At 44.2% G+C, this 24,912-nt stretch overlaps 1 protein-coding gene across 2 annotated transcripts in view; it reads right to left on the bottom strand.

Annotated features, from left to right (window-relative positions):
* Positions 1 to 11,320: 11,320 nt before the first annotated feature.
* Positions 11,321 to 24,912, bottom strand: part of C3_1H15orf39 (chromosome 3_1 C15orf39 homolog) — a 114,259-nt gene continuing 100,667 nt past the window's right edge. The window contains exons 3-4 of one of the 2 annotated variants that reach the window (XM_069222156.1): positions 23,608 to 23,641; positions 18,170 to 18,305 (exon numbers count right to left, since the gene is read on the bottom strand). In XM_069222156.1, coding sequence (XP_069078257.1) covers positions 18,302 to 18,305; positions 23,608 to 23,641 — 38 coding nt within the window. In that variant the 3' untranslated portion in view covers positions 18,170 to 18,301. Of the gene's footprint in view, positions 18,306 to 23,607; positions 23,642 to 24,912 lie in introns of both variants that reach the window. The other variant, XM_069222155.1, reaches the window with a different exon arrangement.

Here is a 24,912-nt window from a genome sequence, read left to right as displayed (position 1 = left end):
AATCAGTACACTGGAAAACAGAAAAATGTGCTTTAATATGAGAGCTACACGGCTAAAACTTCAACTCACGCTAATTTAAGGCATATGGGTTCTAATGCAATCTTCGTAGGTGTTAACATATTCAATTAATTATAATGCAAGCAATTATTTCTTACAGTCGACATTAGTTTATGTGCACAATAGTAACTTCACACTTATAATCATGTTAAGAATACATTAAAGCAAATAATATTTTATGATCGTTTTTGTATGCAGCATTGTTAGGTATAAGCATTTCACATCTAATATATGTAATATTTAAACTACGCTCTCTCAGTAGCCTGACTAATCATCAACCAAAAAAGTACATTTCTCCTACCTTGAAATAACTGCATTGGTTTCTTTTTCATGCCAGAATGTACTTCGAAGAGTGAGTCTGATCAATAAGACACCCCACCGGAGTTATCCAGACTACTATATTCATCTATACTCAAACTGTCTGGTGGTGCATGCATTACTAGGACCACATCCCTGGCCGGGCTGGGAATCCAAAAGGCTCACAAAACGCCCATGGCAACAGAGTTTCTTTGCACATGGACCACGGTTCTGGAATGGCTTCCCTTCGCACCTCAGACTTGCAATTCATAAAGGGTCTCAAAATCATCACTATACAGCCTTCCTACCACCATAGCCTACATTCCTTCACCCCGTTTCCCCAATATGGAAAGCAGTATTCTTTGTTTGTATGGATTAATTGTTCCAAATTATCAATGCAGATGTAACAGCCTTTCTGGCTAGCCTTCCATTTACTACATACGTTGCTGTGGTGAGAGGTTTGACCTTTTTAAACATCTCCTATAAAATAAAAACATTTTTAATCTGCACACTGTTTTTCTCTCAATTTCTTCTGAAAGGATTTGATTGTTGATCTGATTGTCCGATTCCAATGTGCCATTTGGCTGCCAGGTTCCATTTGCTTTAGATTATCACACTGTCATTTGTCTTCCATTCTTCATAAATTAGTAAACTGAGTAACATCAAGTTCGATTATGGTTACACTTGCAAGTTTAGCACCTACTAAAGTACTGTGGTATAAAGTTCTATGTTATCAGTGGTACTCCGCAGCCTGTTATAGATGCATCTCTAATTTGATTGCCCTCTACCGTGCATCCCTCCAAATCACTCTCATTGTCAGAATGTAGGCACCCCTCTCCCAGTAAGGGCATCAACATCTTCATTTCAATCCAGCCAATCATGCTGAGCCTGGAGCTAAACACTGACACGATCATAATGTGAACACATCTAGCCACCACCCCTAGTAAATTCATTCTTCCCTCATTGACAGGACTATGATTCCTGATATTGGAGAAGTATAATCTAAAACATAAGAAACCTTTCTTGCATGGATTAAGGTACTGCTCTTTATCCATCTCCTTTTGTATTTCCAACAAAGTGGCCTCCGCTTGTAAAACCCATACACTGCATCAATTACACTGTCTTGTTTGTCACCTATTGATATTGCACGGGTTAATCAACAAAGTATGGGTCTCTTTTTGGAGGTGTGCTTTTTTTTGGCTGAGAAACCTTTTATGAACATGGTTGGTGCTAACTTAGTTACATCCAGTGACAAGATAAAAGCTTGTCCTCTTGCCCAATAGTAGATCATAAACATATGAATGTTCACCAAGACTTGTTCTGGGATGTCTCTTTTTTGATCATGACTGGTTGGGCTGTAAACCCTACTGTGATATCATTGACTAGATACCCTCTTTAAAGTTAATTTGTTTTGGGCTGACTGTGAAACGTAGAAACTTCTTGGACTCTCATCAGCCCAGCATATCAGTGAATGTATCTGATTAATATATTTCTAGTCTAGTATCAGTCGTAGGGTGATACCTTTCTTTGCTAGGAAAAAGAAAGTTGAGGAGAGCCCTTGTAACAATTCCTTTACCTTGGCTTCCTGCTTTTCAGTCTGTTCTTTGGTGTTCTTTCAAACTGAAAGCAATGCAGATTGAATACTGTGCCTTCCCTCAGCTGACACTGTGTCCCTCCAATGTTGAGCGATGGAACCCAATCCTTTCACAAATGGAGGACTGTGGTTTTGAATTTGGGGGGTGGTCCTGGCGGTCAAGGGTTTGTGGAGGTGCAGTACCACCTGTTTCTCAGCTTCTAGTGTGTGATGTTCTATATTAACCAATTTCACTGTTTAATTTACTGTCACTAGCCGTAAAATTCTTTCACCTAAATGATAGTTGTGCCCATGCTCTGACTGGCTCTGCTCTGCTGTTCATGAATTACTTCTGCCCCTATAAAGGGACTTCTGAAACTGCAATGAACTCATAGTGTTAGCTGTATCAGTCTCCTTGATATGATATATCTCTCATCAAATGGCTTCCCAAATAATGCGGCAACAAACAACATTGTTGAAAAGAATGCCTGAATTTATCTAGGTCTATGGCTATTGCTTAGGGCTGCATTACATTCAAATGTTTGTACAGACAATGCTTCTCTACACAGAGATGTATGTAAATCATATTTGATCTTGCCACAATAGGAACAGTCTAGGCCACGTCCCCTCCAGACAGGAACTAGCAACCGGAGACTGGTTTCCACCTATTCAGTCCTTGTCAGCGTGGTACAGCTTGAGTCCTGTGGGATAGTGCACCCCGGATCCTCCTGTGGGAACACGTGCCACACTTAGGGTGTCTACTCCAACAAATAACAAAGTGGTCGAAGGAATGCTACAATTAGTTTCTGCCACTGGTAATCACATGGGCTGCATTCCACTCAATTGTTTTTTTTACTCACTATGCCACTCTAGAGCGAGACCAGCCATAAGCAAATTATCTTGGTCCTGATTCAAAATAACAGTAGAGGCCAAATAGCTAGTCCAGTCCCTCGCCACACAGGAAAACAAGCAACTCAAAACCGGTTTAGGCCTCATCAGTGAGGTAAATCTTGTGTTCTGAGGCACAGTGAGCATTGGGCCCATGACCTGGTATACCTCTCGCACTAAGGAGGTCAACGGCATTAAACAATGATGTGCGGAATGTTTGAAGTAATATCACCAGAAGGTGATCACTTGTCCCTCTTTCCATTCCATTGTTTTTCACCTACTATGCTGCTCTAGATCAGCAATACACAACTCAAACTTAGTCCGTCTGCAATAGGACCAGTTCATTCTCAATTATCAAAGCATACTGCTCCATTGAAAGACATGGTTAACAACTACTGTTCTACACTTAAAGAGCAAACCCAACATTTCTCAGCTGCAAGTGTCTTCGCAATAAAACCAATAGTGATCAACTTGATGTCTCACTGTATCCAGCAGAGCCTCAATGCCCGATTGACATCTCACTGCAACATGAGTGCCATGTTCCACTAGTCACTTTGCAAGAACTCAAGCATTTCTTCCACATCCTCAAACTGATGTCAGTCATATCTGGCCACAAAGAGTGAATACCAAACCGGATATTCTAAGGGCCACTGAACTTCTGATGTATTCTTTCCTGACTAGCACTTCAAGCATCTTGAATTCCTTGTCCAGTGGTATACTTCTAATGACCTGTGGATTTTCCTGGCAGTATGTTAAATGACAGAATTGGAATCAAATGAAGAAGAAAAAAATACATGGTTGAGTATTGCTAGTTTGCATTTTTAGTTCTGGTCCGAGACAGCTTTAGATGTCTTGTTAGCCTCATGTAATATAACAAATCATAAATAAAACGAATAGAGGCTTCTGGGCAGTCCTTTTCGTCCAATGGTCTGTTTGTCATTCACATTTTGTTTCCAACCACTACATCATAGCATGGAGCAATGGCGTCAGCCCCCTCCAGCCACTGGCTCCCTTGCACTTAGTGACAGCATTTTGCCTGATCGGAAGTTCACATCGCCAAGAAACAAGTTCAACTCGGTGCCAGGGACGAGGAGTTAATACTTGACTTTGCTAATACTTTAATTTTTTTTAAGTAATCCTTTTATGTGTTTAAACTGTCTTCGGTTTGCAGGAATTCAAAAACAATAGTAGCTTTTCTTTCTACCAGTAAGGATCATATTCTCAAATGTGCATTACATCTAAAACAGGCGTCTACATAGTTTTAAATACATATACCTGTTAGGAAGTACCCGTACGGTCCTATTAAAATTACATGCAATGGTAATTATCTATTAAAATGAATAACTGCGCCAGCTCTAGGAGGGCAGGCATTTAGGGCCATATGTACGAACACATTTTCCCATAGACACAGAATGGGCAAAACTGCTTCCTACATCTGGCCCTTAGACTTTTGTCAGGGCGTGCTAATGCCACAGTCCCAATTTTGAGTGACTGTACAAAAGATTATTTGAATTTTTCAGAGTTTATCTACATCTGAATTGGAAATTAATTGGTTAGCAGATGGAGTTTGTGTGGAATTTCTAAAATTGTGTATGTTACTAATGGTGGCAGCAATCCGTGTCACTATCATACAGTACCAATGCATTAGATGGAGATGAGTTAAGTGTATATGCTCTTTTAAAAAGGGGATTCCACTATACTCATCACCGGCACACCCTAGGTCAACCTTCTGGTAAGCATCATTCAAATCCTTCTTTTAATGTTAATTCGCCATTTGTGAAGACAAAATATTGTTACTGACTTTCAAATCCATAGCTGTTAATGTTTTCTCGATTGCCAGAAACCTATGTGAGGAAGGGCCAGTTTGGGGTATTAGTGAGCTCCATTAATATAATTACCTCGTTATGTGGTCTACAGCTTGAACACAGAACTTTTGCGGACCTTTATTTCTTAGGTTTGGGGTGGAAGATGATTATCACTGTAACCACTTTAACATTTTTCTGGACTATCTCCTTAAAAATCTCAGTTCATACTTTCAGACTCATGCGCCTCAAATTCTTCTTTGAGGGTTGATACAGCTTTGCCTTCAACCGATGAGTATGGATGAATAAGACTGATTGGACATTCAACAAACTCTAACTCAAGGCCTAAAACTTTGGTATCTGATCCTCAACCATGGCCACACAATGGTTTCCCCTGTATAATTGCAAAGCTTTTGGCGTACATTGAAGACACGTTGCACATGAAGGTGCCACCAGCAACCAAAGAAACACCAAAGCAAACCTCTATATTTGCCAAAATTTAAATAGTTTTCTAACAACTTTCTTCCAAATAACACCAACCTCGGGGTGGGAGGGTGGAGGGGGAGGAAGGTCCAATCATTTTTTTGGGTACATGCTTATTGTATTTTGCATAACAACACGTACATTAACAAAGATTACAGTGTCTCTTGTGGACCCCAGATACCCCTAAAACAGGGCACAGGATAAGTACAGAATCTATGTTCACCTCTTCATCACCTACCCTCACTACCTCATCATTCCAACTGAAGCTCTGACTCCTTTGCATACCACAGCTACTTGGCCGACTGGCCCCTTACTTTCCTTGCCTTTATCAAAAAGTATGCACCCATCCCAGTCACCTTCTCAACCCACATCTACATCCCACCCACCCCAGATTTTCTCATATTTCTTCAGGCATCCTCGTCCCATGTAAATTTCCTTTACCGTGATTCTACAATGTTCCATTCCGGTCTGCCAGTCTTGTGTCGAGGGGGCCTCCAGAACCCCATTTTTGTGCAATGTCTCGTTTTGCCACCATACAGCCCAGATTTACCAATAACTTCTGATAGTGGGGAGTCATCTGTCGGACCCCATATGGTTAGCAGTATCAATTGAGGCTGCAGCTCCAGGGAAAGCCCCGTCGCATCCTCCAGAGAGCCCCTAACAGCCTCCTAAAAGTCTCCTATGCAGAGACGACTCCAGATCATGTGGAAAAGTGTGTCTTCTATCCCACAACCCCCGAGGCAGTTTGCATCCTTCACACTACCTAACTTATACAGCAGGATAAGTGAGTAGAAGGCTCAGTGTAGGACTTTGAGTTGGATCATTAAACTTCGCCTTTATGGCCAACTCTGCTGAAAACACCAGGGCCTCCCACCAGTCCTCATCTAATTCCCCCAAATCATGTTCTTGTTTGTCCTGTTGTCCCGACAGTGGGGGTTGTGTAGTTCTCATAACCGTACCATATGTCAGAGTCTACCTTTCAGTGGGGAGTCCTCTTGTGTCTCCTCCTCTAGAGAGACACATTCATTGATGGCATATCTTAACTGGCCATAGCGTAGCTATTGTGCCTCTGACATCCTATATTTCTTCATCAGGAAGGCAAAAGGAAACATTCATGACCCACACATCCGCTTGTGGGGAGAGGCCTGTTATCCTATCCCTGAAAACTTTGCATCACCACTGCAAGGCGCAATCTGGTGCCCCCCCACCATGGCGCCCTTGGGGTCAGCCTTTGGCTCCACTCCATATCTCTGGTTAGTCTTATCCAGGCCTCTCCTACTGTCTTCATCACCGGGAATGCTTCAGGCATCAGCCTGCCACCATATAGCATGTGCAGGTAACTCCTGTTCCCCATTCCTATCCTGATGAAATGCTGGGACCTCCCAAACCGCATATGCCCAGTCATTCACTACGCTCACCCGTACTGCCTCATAATATTCCCAGATGTTCAGCAAGGCTGTGCTTCCCCAGTACTTTGATATCTGAAAAACCCTCATAACAATATAAGTCTGTCCCCCCCCGTCCACCGACCCACAGCGGTGTCCGCACTGGTGTGTCCACCTTAGTAAAAAAACTGCCCAGGATATTGTAAGAGCAGTTCTGGAGTACATACAAGTCCCTGGGGAGTCCCACAATTTTAAACATTCCCGGCTTCCCAAGCAGTAAAGGCGGTAATGACAGCCAATGTTTCACATCTTGCTCCAGCCTTTTGACCCTGGAGGCCAAGTTAGCATTGTTGTGTGAGTTTGCATTATTAGTAATCCAGATTCCTACTTATTTAAATCATTTTTTCATTACCTGTAATGGATGAGCAAGTACCTCCCCTTGGTTCCAGTCTCCCATTGGTATCAGTTTATTCTAATTTACGGCGAATCCGTAATGGACCACAAAGACCCGGGAAATATGTCGTAGTATGTCCAATGCCTGGCCTACTTTCATCACGCATAATAGAATACTGTCAGCATATAGTGACATGCATTCCTCACTTCCGTTACCTCCAGCCACCTGCAAACCTGTGCATCTATCCCCACCGATTCTGCCAGGACTTCTATTGCCAGTGCACACAGAATTGGAGAGAGTTGGTGCATCTCCTTCGCACTCCTGAGAGGTGAAAGCTTCCTGCGGTTAAAAAAAAATAATCAAGTCTTGAGTGCATATCATGTACCCCAGTGTAGAATGAATACTCTTGCTCATTGTCATAGAGAGTCTTTCATATGTCACACAACCCCAAGGCTTATGCAAAGCTCTCTCCCTCCCCTTTAGTAGTCTCCCCTTCCACCCTGGAGTTCATCCTATCCATATGCGTGTTCATTACCAAAATAAAGTCCCTGCCTATTTCCATCAGTATAAGGAGGGGGGGGGGGGGGGGGGGGGGGGGCTTCCAAAAAGACATTCCCTACCTTTTGAAGTGTTGCAGACTGGAGCCCAGGGGGTGCATAAATATTGATCAGCAGCATTTTTTCGCCATTGTGCTTCCCTAGGATTGCAGTATAACACCCCTGTGCATACAGCCATGTGCGCAGTGTGTGAAATGGGAGCGTCTTCCTAATAAGGATCATCACCCCTCCTGAACCAGAAGTGTATTGTGCATAAGCCACCAATCTGTCCCTTCTTCTCCGTATTCTGCCGCGCCATTCACTAGGAAGGTGTGTCTCCTGCAAAAACAGGTCAGCTTTCGTGTCTCTTGCGGGCCCTGATTATTAAATTCCCCTTTACTTTATTGCCCAGTCCGTTAACATTCCAGGTCAATAATTTCAGTGTTTGGGTTGGAATCATGGTGATTGTGTAAAGTCCTCCCCTTTGCCGAAAGCAGCCCCAGCGTGCCAGTAGGCTCAGGCTTTGCAAATGCTGAGCTGTGTCAAGATACTGTCAACTACCTCTAAACTTACCTCCCTCCCTACGTACCGTGTTGTTGTCTTAAAACTAACAACCCCTCAACTCATGGCATGTTTGAGTCCCAGTTCATAACGACAGTAAACCAACTTGTGCTACTGCGGCTGCCTCTGCAAGATTGTCCATGTGCCTCTGCCTTACCTCAGGCAGTATATCTAGTAGAGAGAGTCCAGTGCCCTCTTCACGCCATCCTGGAGCATGTCTCACTCTTACCAGACCTCGCAATCCACGGAGCCTCTCCTGCCTCAAATGTTCAGACGTCATGAGTTCAGACTCATGGGCAGCTCATCATCTTCCATTTCATGTTCTGTTTCTGTTCGTTTTGAGACGCTGCTCTCTTTCTCCGAAGCTAAGGACCACCACCTATTATTGCCTAGGATGTTGCAGCTTTTCTGGACCCCCTTGACAGTTTTCTCTTGCACCGCCTTTATCTGTTCCTGGGTCGGGGAGGCCATAGTATTCTTCCTGTTATTTCTGCATTTCGCTGTTTTCGAGCCATCACCTTTCCTTGTACCAGGTGGTGGGCACGACTAAAGGCCCTTGTTTTCAAGCTACGACCAGGCTTCCTGCACTGTTGCCATAAAGTGGGTCTTCTCCCTTTGTACCACCCGCAACTTCACTGGGTAGAGTGAATATTTGCGCTACAACTGTCACAGCACCCTCTATACTGGCACAAATGCCCACCTCGGTCATTGAACTAGGTTAGGATAGTCTGGGAACCGATTCATCTCCTGTCCATCAATCATCCAGGGACTGTGTTTCTTCCCTACCTGGAGGATGACATCTGGAGTGGACTCACCCCAGGAGGTGGATATGCCAGGACCCTATGCGCTTGTTCAACTGATAAGAACTGGGATGGGTTGCCCTGTAGAACTATTTTGTCCAGCCATTTCTCCGCCAATAGTTTGGTGTTCGGGCCCTCCGTTTATTTCAGCACTCTAACTAGCCTGACATTATGACGGCAGGACCTGCCTTCTGCCTCTTCCAGCCTGTTTGTCAGGATCTTGACATCCTTCTTAAGGGAAGAATATTTCTTATTAATGTTGTTTAGCTACGTCAAGGCAGTGCCTAGTTGGTCTTCAGACTCTTTGCCACAATCAGTTAGCTTCTTGTGGTCACCCTGCAGCAGACTCCCCTCTCCCACCACCATTGCAGAATGGTCGAATGGTCATCGTATTTGTAGCAAGGGAGGCATTGTCGTTGCTCTTCTCGGACTGCCAGTCCTGGGTATTGCCTTCCACGTGGCGGGGGTGAGGGTGGGGTGTCCCTTTAATTTTCAAGGCTCCCCAGGGGGTTACTCCAGCCTGCCACAGGCCCAGCCTTCTTGCATCTTCCACTCATCCGCTTTACTTGCCAAGGGCTGCCTCTCGCCGTATCAGGCTGCCTGAGTGTCTAGCGCTTGGTAACCCCTCCACCAGCCTGGAAGGTCTGACCGGCCCACCACTGTCAGAGCGTGGCACAATCACCTATGGCATCATGCCTCGGGCTTGGATTAAGTCTTCAGCTTCCTCGGGCCACGCCCATCCTCCTAATGAGGGCACCACAGCTCTTTCTTATTCTCAAGCAATGGGCAAACTCCAGGCTGGTGCCATCTTGGGCTCGGCTGTCGACACTGCCCCAATCCCAATCTTACACCACCCATGGGGGCAACCAAGGTTCAGGGGATCCCCGTGGCATCTCTGGGGTGTGCCTCCCTCACTGCAAGGTCAGCAGTCAATGTACTTCATGTTAATAGCCCCGGTGCTTTCGATGGGTGCTGGACTCCAAAACATGCGTCCTACACCATGGCTGGTCAGGCCACACCCCCAAAAGGTCCAATTATTTACCTATGATGTCTTCTTTCTTTTCAGTTACTTCAGACTACACCAGAAGATGGTGCTGAGGGTGGGCATTTTGGTCTTCAGTTTAGCGCTTCAAGTGAGTCTCATTTAACACTTTACACATAACACTAGATAGGAGGGTAATGCAGAATTGACTCCATAACAGATTCACAAAGAAAAATATGATTTGCTAATCAGTCTGTATTCAAATTTTCAAACAAATTTTTCACATTGTGCTTATTGCTTGTATTATGCTTGGCATACTCTCAGGCTGCGAGGCACATGAAAGGAGGGAAGAGGTGGACAATGGAAGCTCGCAGGAACTATCAAGAGGAAAGGTGAGGAGAAGAGGAGAAGGGAATAGAAATGAGAAGTGAATTAGTTACGCAGTCAATTAGAATCCAAGGAGCAACAATGAGAGTTACTGCAGTCAGTGAGTCGAAAAGTCAGGGAAAAAGTTGTTAGGGGAAGGATCCAAGGACCAGAGAGAAATGTCAGGACTCTGTCTCCCCACAGCCCAATTTTCTCTGCCATGGACCCTTGTCACCTCTCTCTGTGTCTAGAACAAAGCCACCACCAGCAGAGCCAGAGCGCACGTTATGACCTGTAGGGGATGGCTGGGGTGAAGCTCCCAGGTAGACACCTCTAATTTGTTTAGAAGGCACAATGTTTACACTGAGCCAGTTCCGACTAGTTTATTTATATCCTATTTTAACTGCACACGGTTTGTGGGTGTGAATACTGCACGATATATTATAGACCATTCCTGTACCAGAATTCCAGGTTTAGCTGTGGTCCCTCTCATATAGGCTGCACTCCATCACATGATCATGGTTGCCGCTGCTGAGTGCTGACACATGGCCTCGGGACTAGGTTGCAGTTGGGAGTGATGCAGTGCTTAAATTGAGTCAGTGGTTGAAAGTGGGGCCCACCAGCACTCATTTTTTGAGACCACCATTTATTTTTCCTCAACAGACTTTGATCCAGAGCAAGAGAGAGAAAAGTAAAAAGGGCTGAGGGAGGAGAAAGATTGAAAAAAGTGTTCAAGGCAGGAAGCCTGCAAGAGTGAGATTAAGGGGCAGGGAGTGTATGGTAGGGATTAAAGAGACCTGAGGTGGATCCAAGACTATGCAGCCTTAGTATTCAACACCCTTCCCTTCGATGGAGCAGGCAGTGGGCTTCTCAATAAAACTTTTGGCCCCAGCCTTATACTTTCTGAAATGATGGCAAGGGGAAGAGGGATGGAGAACTGCCTATTTTCTGCATACATTTATTATTTAGGACACGTTTAAGGTAGTATACATTTTAAGATTGTCGTAACAAGTAAGGTGTACACATTAGACTGCAGTGGACTCCCAGAAGTATTAGCAAGAGGTAGATTATTTTTCACAAATCTCTCATTTTTAGCATCCTTGAAGTCATTTGTGAACTTGATTCAAAATATTGTTTGAAAGTGTGAGACTAAAACCAAAACATGTAAACTTCAAGGACCACACCAGGACAAAAGCTTCAAAAAATAAGAACTTGCTTTAATTGTGCTGCAGCACCTTACAATGTTGAACCATACAAAATATTAAATAACATTTTAATAACTTGGCTCCGAATTAAAACTGTACAAAATTACAATAAGTAGAAACATTTGTTTCAAAGGCACTCTGTACATTGCTATTCACATTGCACCCCTCAGGAGTAGAGGGTTTATTAATAATTAACCCTTTGGAGTGGGAAGGGTTGGCTCCGGTCACAACAAATACAGCAAAAGTGGTAACAACCTGTTCTAATACAGAAAACAGAAGATTTTAAATTGTACTTTATTGGTGCTTTAAGAGGAACGTCACCTTCTTCTCACTCAAAACATTTCTTTACTCGTTTTAATTCCGTAAACCTAGGGATTTTTACAGGAAACAAGACACCCACAAACCTTCCCAAATCAATTAATGAACAGGTCTTTTTTTTTTGCAGAAGACAATAATTTATGTATTTGTTGCTGACACCACAACCAGGTCATAGTGGCAGTGTTACAAAGGAACTGCAAGGAGGCTAGCTAAGACAAAAGCTTGATAGCCAAACAGAGCAGCACCAAAGGTCGTGTGCAAATATGTTAAGGCACATTTCTGGAAGATACGTCTCTCTCTCCATTTGCCTCTTTGCTCAGAGGAAGTCGAAACAACAAGCTATAGGACCAAAAAGAATAAGTACAAAGACTTAAGGTCCACGAACCACAGCAACAAAGGCCCAGTGATAATGTGAATGTCAGTTGAAAGACAATGGGAAATGGAGCCCAATAACAATGAGAAAAAAAGCCCAAGGACAATAGTAAGTAGTGCCCAAGGACAACAACAAAAATAGCACACAAACGAAAAGAAAGTCTAAGGACAACGCAAAGGAAATTCACAGGACACTTGGATAGGGATGCCTAAATCAAGAAGCAATGGTCAATGATAAAAGGATGCTATAAACAAAGACAAGAAAATGCCAAGGACAACAGCAGTAAAAGACCAAAAACAATGGTATGGATGGTCCAATAATGGTATGGATGGCCCACTAACAATGGAATGGAAAATATGGCCCAATGGAATGTAGGGTCCAAAGGCACTGGAAAGGTGGTCCTATGGGCAACAACAAGGCGGTGTCAGAGAGAATGGGACCGGGGTGCAAACACAAAAGGAAGGGTGACCAACATGAATTGGAAAAAAGACTCATGAAAAATGAAGAACATGGTAAACCACAGAAATATGCAGACATATTTTAATGATATGCTTAACCGCGAATTTCAAATGTTTCTGCACTAGGATTCTTTACCTCCTCTCTCGCAACTTACAGAGAAAAGCTGAAGACCCAGTGGCAGGATGGACTGGTCCTACATGACGCACATGGTCTTCTGTGATCATATTCAGCTCTACAAGTAAAACATTGTTTAGAGGTAGTTCACAAAAAAACTTTTTTTTTTTTTTTTTACATAAATGTAATGGTTATTTACTTCATCCACATTAGAAAGATGAGAGGTATTGCTGATTTTGCTACACTTGGAAACTGGAACGTTAAATCCAGTCCCTCAGCTTCCATGTATTCAGAAATTAAAGCATCTCTCCTGTCTGAACTAGCAGTGAAAAGAAACATTCAGCTTTTTGCACGGGAAATGATTCCTTTCTCCCCCTGGAAACAGCCTCTGTCTATGTCACTTGGGCTCTTTTATAACAGTGTAAGGCAGAGGTCTTCAAACTTTTTCAGGCCAAGCCTCCCCCCTCCCCAAATAATATTCTTAAGAGTTGGCGACCCTATCACTAAAATTTCTGGAAGCTGGGATTTAGCAACTTTGACAACTATTTTAACCCCAAAGTGTTATCTGACAACTCATTTTTGCAACAGCGAAACATTAGTGTTTTGTAAATTTAATTTTTGTGAGATGTAAATCTGGACCAAAACTGCAGACCTCATACAATACCTTTTGATAGGAAACTCTCTTTTGATTGAAAACCTATGCACAGTCAGTGCATGTACCCCCACCTTTCAGGACCCCATAGTAGAATGCTGACAGACCTTGGCAAGCACATTAATCCCTGGGCAATGTCTTTGCTATGAAGATACAACTCAAATGAAACTCCCACTGCCATATGGTTATTTTGTATTATGCTGCATAAGCAGTATAGATGGCATGGGCCCTGGTGAAAGCAATGACAATGTCCTCCTTGACTAGAGCTGGGATAGGAATACACAGTTCCTGTTAGGGTTCAACGGGTCGGATCTGCATGAAGGCTGTTGCAGGCAGCTACTTGACAACACTGTCACAAATAAACAGAAGGAGGTGCAAAGCTGCAACAAATGGCCTAAAAACACCTTCTTATTATGGGAACTATTATGACAAGCGGTAAAATGTAATTTTGCCTACAGCAAGTTTGCAGAATCCCAACTGCCGTTTGCTAAAACGCCAGGACTCACAGAATTAAGTCTCTCAACTGCGGTCTCTTGGCAGCGAAGTGCAAAGACACTAGGTCATCAGCATTTGTACAGCGGAGTTAGGCCATGTGAAAGACCTCAAATTGGTATATTTTCTGATTATTTTTATTTAATGGTTGCGGTTTGTCTGGTTATAAGGGTATTCCTCTGCTTTCAAGAAAAATTCTCAGCAAAGACAGCATCACCTGGGCCTTGAGCAACAGAGGTGACTCCAGAATTTAAACTTCTAATGTGACCCATAACTTGCATAATTACAGTGATTCGGTGGCTGCAACCTAAAAAGACCAGTGCGGGCGTACCTCTCTGGATATTACATCCTGAGTCACCAATCTTCCTTTACCTTCTAGTGGTATAAAACCACCTAATTTTCCTCAGCCTTTCGCTTTTTCAAATATGTGAATAGCCCCGGGAACTCTCCCATTTCCTAGGTGTGTGTTTGTGTGTGAAAGAATGTCTGATTGTCCAGAGTGTGAACGCCCCTCTTCTCCACATAAACCCTGATTTTATCTTGTGTCTGCCCTTTCAACTGTGAGGTGTCAAACAAACATTAATGAACTGGCACAATAAAGGACGGCAGGCCAATCGAATCGGGCAAGAATGCTTTTCGGCAAACTGTTTTTTTTGTAAATATGTCGCCCAATCTCAAGAAATTTGGCAGAGTGCCTATGCTTTTATAATGTTCCATTACACAACAGATCACAAATAAGACACATCCATATGATGATCAAGTCATTGCCGGGATTTGCTACCCAGTAATGACTGACAACATGATTGTTAAAGGGACAAACGTCCTACTACGCTTACAGGCAGGTGACACAATAAAATACAATGCCACTTAACAGCTAAGCAGCCACAGTGCAGTACAAGTATATCGTGTGTCAAATTCACCACAGAATTTTAAAAATGTGCTTCTTTCCCGTCTGGTACTGCATTAACCTCAAAATGGGTGCTTTACGACTATAGTTGCAGGGCTAATATACTGAATTCCCAGTGAGTACATAGGTCACAATGTTGCTAACCCACAACAACTTCGCCTGAACGTCGGAATAAATCTATGACCATGAAACAGATGTGCACTGAAAAAAAGTTATTAGCTACACTCACTTTTACTCACACACCAAAATGGTATTTGCCCTACAACTGAATTTCTCTCTAGTGGCACCAATCTAAATTTCAAGAGAAGGTGCAGAATCGGTAAAGACCACAATTTTCTTAAAGATACAGTTACAGCAACTGTACTCATCAGAACTGTGTCAGCTTAGATTTCTGCTGTCAATGCACTACATGCTGCAGAAATATGACTTTCTGTACTCAATGAACCTATGTCCCAAATACAGATTGCTGAATAAAACAAAATACCACAGAACTATTTGTGATTGCCTCCTAGGCTCAAAAAGGTAATCGAAGTGACAATCCCCACCCTTCTCAGCTAACCCATGAAGGATTGATAACTTTACTCTGCTAGCGATCTCAGACTTGCATGCGGAGAGCAGGCATTCACTGCAGCTACATGTGCTGCATTAGTGCTGCCCAATCAGTCAGGATCCTTGATGTGTGCAAAGATTTACTCCCAAACTCTGCCAAACTCTGAATCATGCAACTTTTTCAGATTTTGTGGCCAAAGTTTGTAGTTGGAGGGGAATGGTAGGAATGTATTCGATTAAGCCCTGCAACAGGAAACAGACCAAATAAAGTGGTGTGTTTTAAAAAAAGAAATATAGAAATAAATGCTGCAGGAAAGAGCTGGCCCCACCACATGACAGAGCGGTTAGGGTATGGGCTGCGAGGAAAAGAAAGGCCACCACAAGCTAATCCAGCTTTAAATATTTTAAAAATATTTTAGATACTTTATTTTCAGCTCCCAATTGGCCCGGCTCTTTTTGAGGCAGCAGTCTGTTTGCTATGTTGATAGTAAATGTGCTGCTCAGTAGATGTAGCAGCAGATAACCAGTCAACAAACACATTGGTCTCTACTGGTGTATCTACAGAGGTGCTGGTGGCAGTCTCCTTGCTGTGCTATGAAGCACAGCATAGTTGAAAGGGTTTCATCCAAACCATTTTCGAACAGGCGCTCAACATTAATGGCCACCACTAAGAATTGTATAATGCATGGTTAAGAAGAATTAGCAGCACAGGGATGACAAACGTCATTGTTATGGAGACACTGTGTGGGTCTTAAAGTGTCATAAGAAACCAGGCTTTGTGTGGTTGGGACAAAAACCAACGTCATAGCACAAACTATTTCACCAAGCACTCAAAATCATCGTTCATTTTCCTTACATTACATTTGGTTTTTTTTACTCTTAGAAACTAAAATTGTCATGTTTACTTGAATGCTAACAGAGCTCACCCTCAGCATTAAATCTGAATATGTTCAAAATCTACACTTGTTTTAAAACCCTTTTTGAACAAAAATCTTTAAACCCATCTTATTTCAGGGTTAAGGCCAGTTTTCAAGTATGCTAAACAAGCCAGGACATAAAAGGCAGTTTTCCTCTGCACTGTGGGAAGCACGTCAGAATGTAACAATTCAGGATATGTCCAGGCTTACTTAGCATTGTGGTACAATAACCTTAAAATGAATATGCACAAACACTTACACACTCGTATGACTTGCATCCACATCAACCTTTGGTTTTGCAGTAAATTTTGTTCCAGGTATCAGAGAAGTTACTTTCCAAGGCCTCGCCCTACTGCAATGTTGTTTTTTATCCATTTCTTTAATTCCCTTTGATGGCTAACTCCCAATAGCTTACTTACAATAACAGCTGTAAGAGAACAGCTAGTTTTCAAATCACGCACAACTACTAACAAACAGCACTTTATATTCTGCAATATTACTAAAATTTAGCTACTTAGTGGTCTTTTGAACAACGTACCAGGAACACCTGTTAGTGGGAAGGGCTAGTCTCCTCTAAAAATGGCTAGCAATATAGCACTTTATTCCTTATATAGACGTTCTCACTGTGGTCCAGGTTGGAAATAAAACCCCGACAGTAGTGTTTCTCATGGGCCATTTCAAGGGCTGCACCTTTGAGGCTTTTGGATGATTGACGTGCTGACAGGCACATCTGTTATGCTTTTGCTGGACACTCACGGTTCCTGGTATACTGTTGAAAAATGCAAATAACGTGGTGAATAGCTCAGTAGAATGTATACAAATATATCTTCACAAGACCCTATTCCCCCAATTCCTAGAACATCCTTGTTCAATCAGTTGCAATGAGAAATAAAACCTGTGCAAGAAGAGAAACAAAGTATTCTTTGTTTTTTAAGGAAATAAAAGGTTTTGCAAACAGAGGACAAGCATGAGTGAATATTGGGAACATGAGGCAGGGCAGTCTCCTCATCCTTACACAGAACCGGATGGACCAGGTTAGATAGATCTAAAAAAAAATGTTTTAAAAACAACCCGTTTTTGCCTCCGACAAAGAGGTAGCAGTCGATCTGAGAGGAGTGTGTCAAAGATTGTCTAACCAGAGTAGCAGCTTGGTTTCCTGTTCATGATGGACCTGAGCTCCCCAGTGTGGGTCCATGAGTTGCATGTAGCAGCGACACTACCGCTGCCACAATGTCACTCGTCTAGCTCCAGCCAGCCGTTCTCAAAGTCCTGCAGCAGCTCAAGGTAGTACCGCCACTTGGGCTCACTATCATATCGGACCTCAAACACAATCTTTAGGGGGTTGGGATGCTGCTGGTAGATACCTAGCACCACTCCCTCATACCAAGCCTCAGTCTTGTCATTTTCTTCATACAGGTGGCGGATGCGTTTGCCCACCAGCTCGGGGTATGGTGTCTGTTTGGTGGCCCGCTCCACGCAGCGCCTTTTTTGACGGAAGGGCTTGTGCAGAGGTACACAATCATGTCCCACTCTTGGTTGCTTTGGCCTGCGTGTCACTGGGAGGACCTGTTGAAATTTGATCTGGACCACTGAGTTTCTCAGGTGCAGGACTTTGGAAGTGCTCAGCGTCTTCCTAGCCGTACGGGCCATTGCTTTTTTCAGACAAACACGGGCTGGCTTTGCACAGGATGTGTGACCTATTTTCAAGCAGTCTTTGTCCTTTTTGCTGCTATTAGATAGATTTTTCAGTTTAAGCTGAAAAGACCTGCACAATTTCTGAGACTGGAAGACTCTGCTCTTAATGCCTGAAGGCCGTGTGGGCTTGTTCAGTTTCGAAGTGAGCGGTTTGGTCTTTCTTTTCAATGACTGTGGCCTACTACCATTCTTTCCAGGATGACAGGAGATAATTTCCTCTGTCTCCTCACTTAATGTCTGGTTCTTTGTGGCAGCTAAGCCAACTTTTTCCTCTGGTTTTGCAACTCCTCCCTCTGGTTCAGTAACTCCTGCCTTCGGTTCTGTATCTTCATTCTCTGGTTCTGCGAATGCATCCACTGGTTCCGCAACTACCTTAGGCCTCCTCTTTCCTGCCTCTCTGGGTGTCTTGGTTAGGGCAGCATTGACACTTTTGACTGTTGCCTCTTGCTCCAAGGACTCAATCTTCTCTGCAACGTCTAACGTGTCCTGGCACTTATCACCTGGAAACAAAGATGAGATTCGAGGCATTAATTGAGGGGAAGCTCACACCAGCAATAAGACTCAAAATCAAGGATAAAAAGCATTACCAACCTAGCTGGTTCTACAAGCTGAATGTCTGAATACATTCTACTGGGTAGAAAATGCACATCACTTGCTACAACCAGCAACTTCCCCCAAGCCAAGCCAAGTTCCCCAATGCAATACTGAGGAAGCAAAAGCAACCACCACCACCAAATATCCACTACACACCAGAAGCATGCTCCCACCACTCTACTCTGCTCCCTCAAAGAGGGAGAAAGAGAAGAGTGTCAAAGGAAAGACACAAGTGAGGAATACACAGCGGAGACAGGGGATCCGCTAAAGTCTACATGCACCAAGATGGGCAGCAGGCAGGAGCACTGCATAGTCTCAAGGCCCTCTGGAGGTACCCAAAAAAACAGGGCAGCAAATGTTCTGTGGGTCAAGAATGAAGGGCTGTCAAATTCATGTCCTGCCTCCACTGAGATCAGAAACAGATGCTGCTGGTTAACATCAGGGAGAACAGAGATGTGTGCAGGTCTAAGTGCAAAACAGCAATATATGCTGCAGGAGGACTGACAGACCTACTGGCAGAGGTCAGCGCACAATGTAGGGTGGCAGAGTTAAACTATCAAGGCTGACACACATAGTGAGCTGCAGTTTATAATTTTGAATCCTGGAAAAGGGAAGTCGGTAAACTGAACAACATTAAATTGGGTTATAGTAACACCTGTTCTATACTGGGATCAGGGATGGCAGACTTGACAGGAAGTGCTATATAAAAATAAATCAAGTTACATGATTAATTAAATGTCAACGGAATCTGCTTGACAAGACTGCAGAATTACGTGCACAGCTCCGAAGTGTAATATATGCTGTAGGTGTGGTCCTAGGATGAATGTCAGAAGGATGTGCAGGGCTCACAACTGCAGTGAATGTTGCAGGTCGAGACTGTGGCGCATGGACAGACCTTGAGGTGTTGTACTGCAGTTATACAGTGGTTGAGTGTTGATAAGGGTGTTTCTGGTAGATTGACCTGTATGTAAATTGTTGGGTGAGGCCTGCAATATTTAGATAGGTGCTCTTATCATGGTACAGTGGCAGCATTGTGGTCAAATGAGAAGTACTGTGGAGGTTGAGAACAGCCACAGTTGCACAAGAGAACAAAAGGTTATGGTGCAGGTCAAGAATGGGGAAGATTAATATTTAAGCTCACACTGCAGGAAGAGCCGTGGATTTGAAGTGATCTGTCACAGAAGAGACTACATGAGTCTTAGTACTGGAAAAGCAGCAGATGTTGCAGGCCAGATCTGATGTACAATGGAGAAATCCCAGTAATGACATAGATGTGCTTCCCAGGACACAATAGACAATGTAGGGTCAGCCACGTTTAAACTCTGGGTACATGTAAAAACTAAGCATGTCAACTTTTACAATCAAGTGTACCATTTGGGCTAGTCAGTGTGATGATGCCGCTGACGTGCCTTGGCAGTATTAAAGCTGGAGGGTGGATCGATCATGGTGTTTTACAGTGGTATGTTAAAATAAGCTAAAGGAGCATCTTAACTCTGCAAAATAATTTGGACTGAAAATGTATCCTTTAAGGGGGGCTTGAACCAGTTACAAACTGAAGAACAATGAAAGAAATTTTCTCAACTGATCACTTTAACAATCTTCAACTTGAAGCTTCTGGGCTAGAAAGAGCAATCTCAAAGACCATAACAAAAAGCTCTGAAGACGAAATGGTTGTACGGCCTTGTATACAAAATACGACTGTTGCCTTTCAAGCCCAAAAAATAAATCTTGTAGCACCTTTCATGAAGCTCTAACTGGAGACATTCTGTGGATTCCCGAGAGATTAGATACAACCTTCTAAAGAGAATCTGACATTTAGGATTTCCTGCAGCTTCGGAAGCTGATACAGTCACTAAGGTACCAGCAAAAGAGTGAAAGATCAACAGTGAGTGAAATCCCAGCTTGTAACTCAGAGTCTCTACTTAGAATAATTCAAACTGGAAATTGAGATTTTCAATTTTAGATGAGCATGGTATATTTAAAGTGCTTTACACTGCTGAGAGATCTGCAATAACCTGTGAAACAAAAGATGCAACTCCCTTGGGACCATCCTACTGCACTGTACTCCCTCCTGTGCCTGTGCTCAGTTTTTGCCCCTCCACCTGTCGACTCCGCTCCCCCACCACCACAGCCTCCTACCCCAGAGTGCTCCCCTGGTTTTCCTTACCAGCGCCACCGCCCCTCGGGCTGCCTGCCCCCTCCCAGGTCAGCCCCGCCTGCTGCCCCTGCCCAGCCAGTACTCACTGATCTCCATTCACCTGGTCCTCTCTGCCACGCCAGGTCCCTCACCCCCACAGAGGTCTATCGGCTCTCGCCCCCACCCTGCACCCATCCCCTCTCTGCCATGGGAATCGCATTGTGGCCACATGGTGTATGTACGCCGAGGGCACGCCGCACACGCACCGGGACCACGGCCAGAGCCCTTAACTTTGATGGACCGCCACCGCTGCACCTCGGATGAACTTTGCACGCTTAACCCCAGATGCCAGGACAACAACAAATGCACCCATGTCTCCCCAAAGCCCACTGAAGCCCCTTTTTTCTCTGAAAATGCCACTTCACCTGCATCACTCAGGAAACCACCCACACTACGTCCACCTGCCAAACTGCATCACACACAACCACCAACACGGCTGTCGCCAACACCCTCGGAAAGATCCATGCCTCCTGATCAATGCACACTCACTCGCAAAACATGCCACAGAAACCTGGGACACCATCACGACCCATGCCCCGGATGCTGTTTTCATCACTGAGACCTGGCTGAACCACACATCCGCTCCAGACATCGTCAGAGCCACCCCGATGGATACAAGATTGCACACTGGGACCGATTCAACAGACACAGTGGCAGCATGACCATAATATAATATACAAGGAGAAACTCAAATGCTCCACCACCACCAACTCCTTCATAGAACACCTCAACCTCCACCTCCGAAACAACAGTGAAACCACCATGAGAGGCACCCTCGCCTACAGACCTACAGGACACTGCCCCGCCTTCTACAACTCTATCCCCGACTTCATTACTCCCCTCTCCATCAACTCTAATCTTTACATTTTCCTAGGAGACCTCAACTTCCACCTGGAGAACACCAAAGACGCCAACACGGCTGACATCCTAGGAAGTATGGCCAACCTCGAGCTCAAACAGCTGGTCACCCACCCCACTCACTCCGCAGGACATACTTGACCCCATCTTCTCCGCCAGCAGCAGAGTGAAATACACCCACATAAACCCCCAAACACGCCTGCAACCTTGGCATCATTCTAGACAGCCAGTTCTCCATTCAGAAGCAGGTCAACGCCGTCTCCTCCACTTGCTTCCTCACCCTCCGAATGCTCAGTAAGATCTTCAGATGGCCCCCACCCAACACTAGGTGAACAGTCACACAAGCTCTTGTAATCAGAAGATTACACTACGGCAATTCCCTCTAGATCGGAACACCACACAACTCATGAAGAAACTCCAGATTATCTAGAACACTGCAACCAAACTCATCCTCGACCTCCCCAGACTCACATCACCCCGCACCTCAGGAAGCTCCACTGGCTACCAGTCACAAAGAAATGCCAGTTAAAGCTTCTCTGCCACGTTTACAAGGCACTACACAATGAAGAACTGGTGTACCTCAACACTCGAGTGAACTTCCACCTACCTGCCAGGAAACTCCGCTTTGACTCCCTCTCCCTAGCAGCCACACGTTGCTTCCACCGGACAAACAGTGGAGGCTGCTCCTTCTCCCACCTGGCGGCTAAGGACAGGAACGACCTACCCTTGCACCTCACAGCCTCTCCATCGCTCCAGCAGTGCAGGAAGGACCTCAAGACTTGGATGTTCAACCAATAGAATAACTAGCAGTTTGTTCCCCCAGCGCTTCAAGACCCTCACAGGTGATATAGCCATGCTCTACAAATTTGACTGACTGGTTGCAATAGGCTGCGTTTAAGGACCTCCTCCTGTCGTACCTATGAGCAGTCTACATCAATTAGAAATAAAGAGTAGCATCTTCAGACAAGCAGGAGCTTTCTTTTAGCAGTAAAGCTCAAGTGTTTCTCACAGGATACTGCGTAATGTCCACATAGTACGTGTGAGCAGACTAGTGGAAGATTTTCCAAGTAACAAAGGTATACCCCTATAAAGGCTGGCAGCTGGGAACTTCCACTGAAATAACATTCTTTCTCTGAAACCTTGGATGAGTGGCACAGGCCAAGAGCAACCCGGTGTGAAAAGCAAGCATTTGTTCTTTCAGAGCCTGCAGAAAATTAGAAGCCAACTGGGTGTGCCTTGCAGGAGGTATCCGGGCTGCACTGGAGTGATCTGCACACACAGGGGTCTTTTGGATTAAAGTTGTATATACAGACGTTTGTAGCTCTTGGAGGGTATTTACACAAGCACTGGGATTGCACATATATCAGTAGGGCTATATTTACCGAGCATCAGACAAACTTTAGAGTTACGGGAACTGAGTCAAGAGAACTGGGGCTCTGTCTAATATCAAAGAGACAGAGAGAGATTGGAGGGAGAAAGTGTAGAGAGAGGACCAAGAGAGAGGAGAAAGGAGAGAGAGACAGAGAGAGATTGGAGAGAGAAAGTGTAGAGAGAGACGCAAGAGAGAGGAGAAAGGAGAGAGAGAGAAACAGAGAGAGAGAAAAAGAGAGAGAGAGATGACAATGAATCAGACAGGTATACGTCCTCCCTGCCAAAACTCTGTAGAAACAAAGGTATGGCAGTCTTTGGAAAATGTACATCACTTGGTTCTATTATCCCTAATTAATTTTAAGACCCAATTGTAGTACACTGCGTCCTTTTCATCTCAGAGGCAGTGGGACCCTCTTTCCGCAGTAAGGAATACTTTATCATAGGGCCCTCCCACCAAACACTGAGGAAGCAATTTGTAAAGGTTTGAAAGGCGCCCACTGTCCAGTGCTGCCCTGTGCTGAGGATAGTGGGAGCTCTACTGTCCCAATCCCACGGCAGAATAACGTAAAGTGTGTATGAGTAGGCTAAATTGTGCCCCTCTACCATATGATTAAAAACAAGAGAGCTGAGGTGCAGACTATCTGTCCGAGTCAGCTACGCCACCAGCCGATCTGGCCTTGATCCACGCACTCCTGAGATCTCTAATGCTCTGCTGCCCATGGTCATGCCACCCACAGTTCAGATGCCTCACATGTTCTGGTGCATAGAGAACGCATACGTACTTGGAAGCATGCAGGCCAGCCTGTGAACTGGAACCTGTAAAAAATAAAGTTAGTGGTGATAATAATTGGGAAAAGCAGAAAAACAAAGCTTAAGTAGGCTTACAGCACGTTAAGAGAAGAATGCCGCACATTGAATATAGCTGGATTACTTAACATGCACCTTGAAAGCATTTACATGACATCCGTTTTGACACCGTTTTTCTAAAATGCTGAGAAGTTAACAAGTAATAGGAAACTATTTTGATTTGTTTTCAGTGTTTCGAGTAAGAAGGCCCTGGTCTGGTCACGTACTACTCAACAAAATGAGGAGGTAATTTGGAAGGTGATACACCTGCTAAAGTTTAGCAGATTACTGCCATGGTGAAGATTGTTTAGCACTTTGGAAAATGGTAATAAAACAGATGCCATGCTGAATGCGTTGTCACAGGTTAAGGACATTAGAACTGGAGAAATGTTCAAACATTTTAGGCAGAGTGGCAAGAAAGACCTGCTCCGCCTGCATGCACTACAGTTTAGCCTGTGGCACAAAGCCCTCCACCTGATCCTGGAATAGCAGTGAGCAATGACCATCTTTCTTAGACTTGTTGCTCTTTGGAGCTCTGATAATAGAGGAAAACGCATCCTCATATTTTGCACCTGATCCTCCTACCATCAAGTCCTGGGAATTAATCGCCGCCTCTAAGTTGCACTTTCCCTTGATTTTCCAAGGCACTAGACTACACTGATGCAATTGAAGAATATCGAAATGCAAGCTTCCGACTCCAACCAACCTGATCTGTGTGCCCATGTACCTCAAAGGGGGAGGTACTTCCCGATCTATGTTCATGGGGAGTCCTCCTTTTAATTATCAAGAAGAGTAACAAGAATCCAACATCACTACTTTAATGGCAGACGCGATGCCAGGATGCACTATAGAAAATCAGCAGTTTAGAGAAATGGTAAAATTGTAATTCACTAAGAGACCAATTTAATGATGGCTTAGGCAAGCACGTAACCTCCATACTAAACGCATAAACAAACGGCTCTTTTTCACAGATAATCCTGTTAATTAGACGCCCCTCGCTTCCAGCAATGAGACAATCCGAGAAAAATTATAAAGGAGGCGAGATCAATACGAAAGAAACTGAAGTGCGAGGTGATACACAACGGTTTGTTAAGCCTGAAACCTGCGTAGGCAGAGCTCCGTGTGAAGACTTCCTCCTACAAAGAAGGTGTGTCATAAACATGTCCAACTGATGGGGACTGTCGTGGGTGCAGCAAACATGCGCAGCAGCCCATGTGGCTACCTTACAAGTTACATTAAAG

The sequence above is a fragment of the Pleurodeles waltl genome, chromosome 3_1 (assembly GCF_031143425.1).
Source record: "Pleurodeles waltl isolate 20211129_DDA chromosome 3_1, aPleWal1.hap1.20221129, whole genome shotgun sequence".
NCBI lineage: Eukaryota > Metazoa > Chordata > Amphibia > Caudata > Salamandridae > Pleurodeles > Pleurodeles waltl.
The sequence above is the reverse complement of the archived record's forward strand: the minus strand, read 5'-3'. Positions and strand labels throughout refer to the sequence as shown.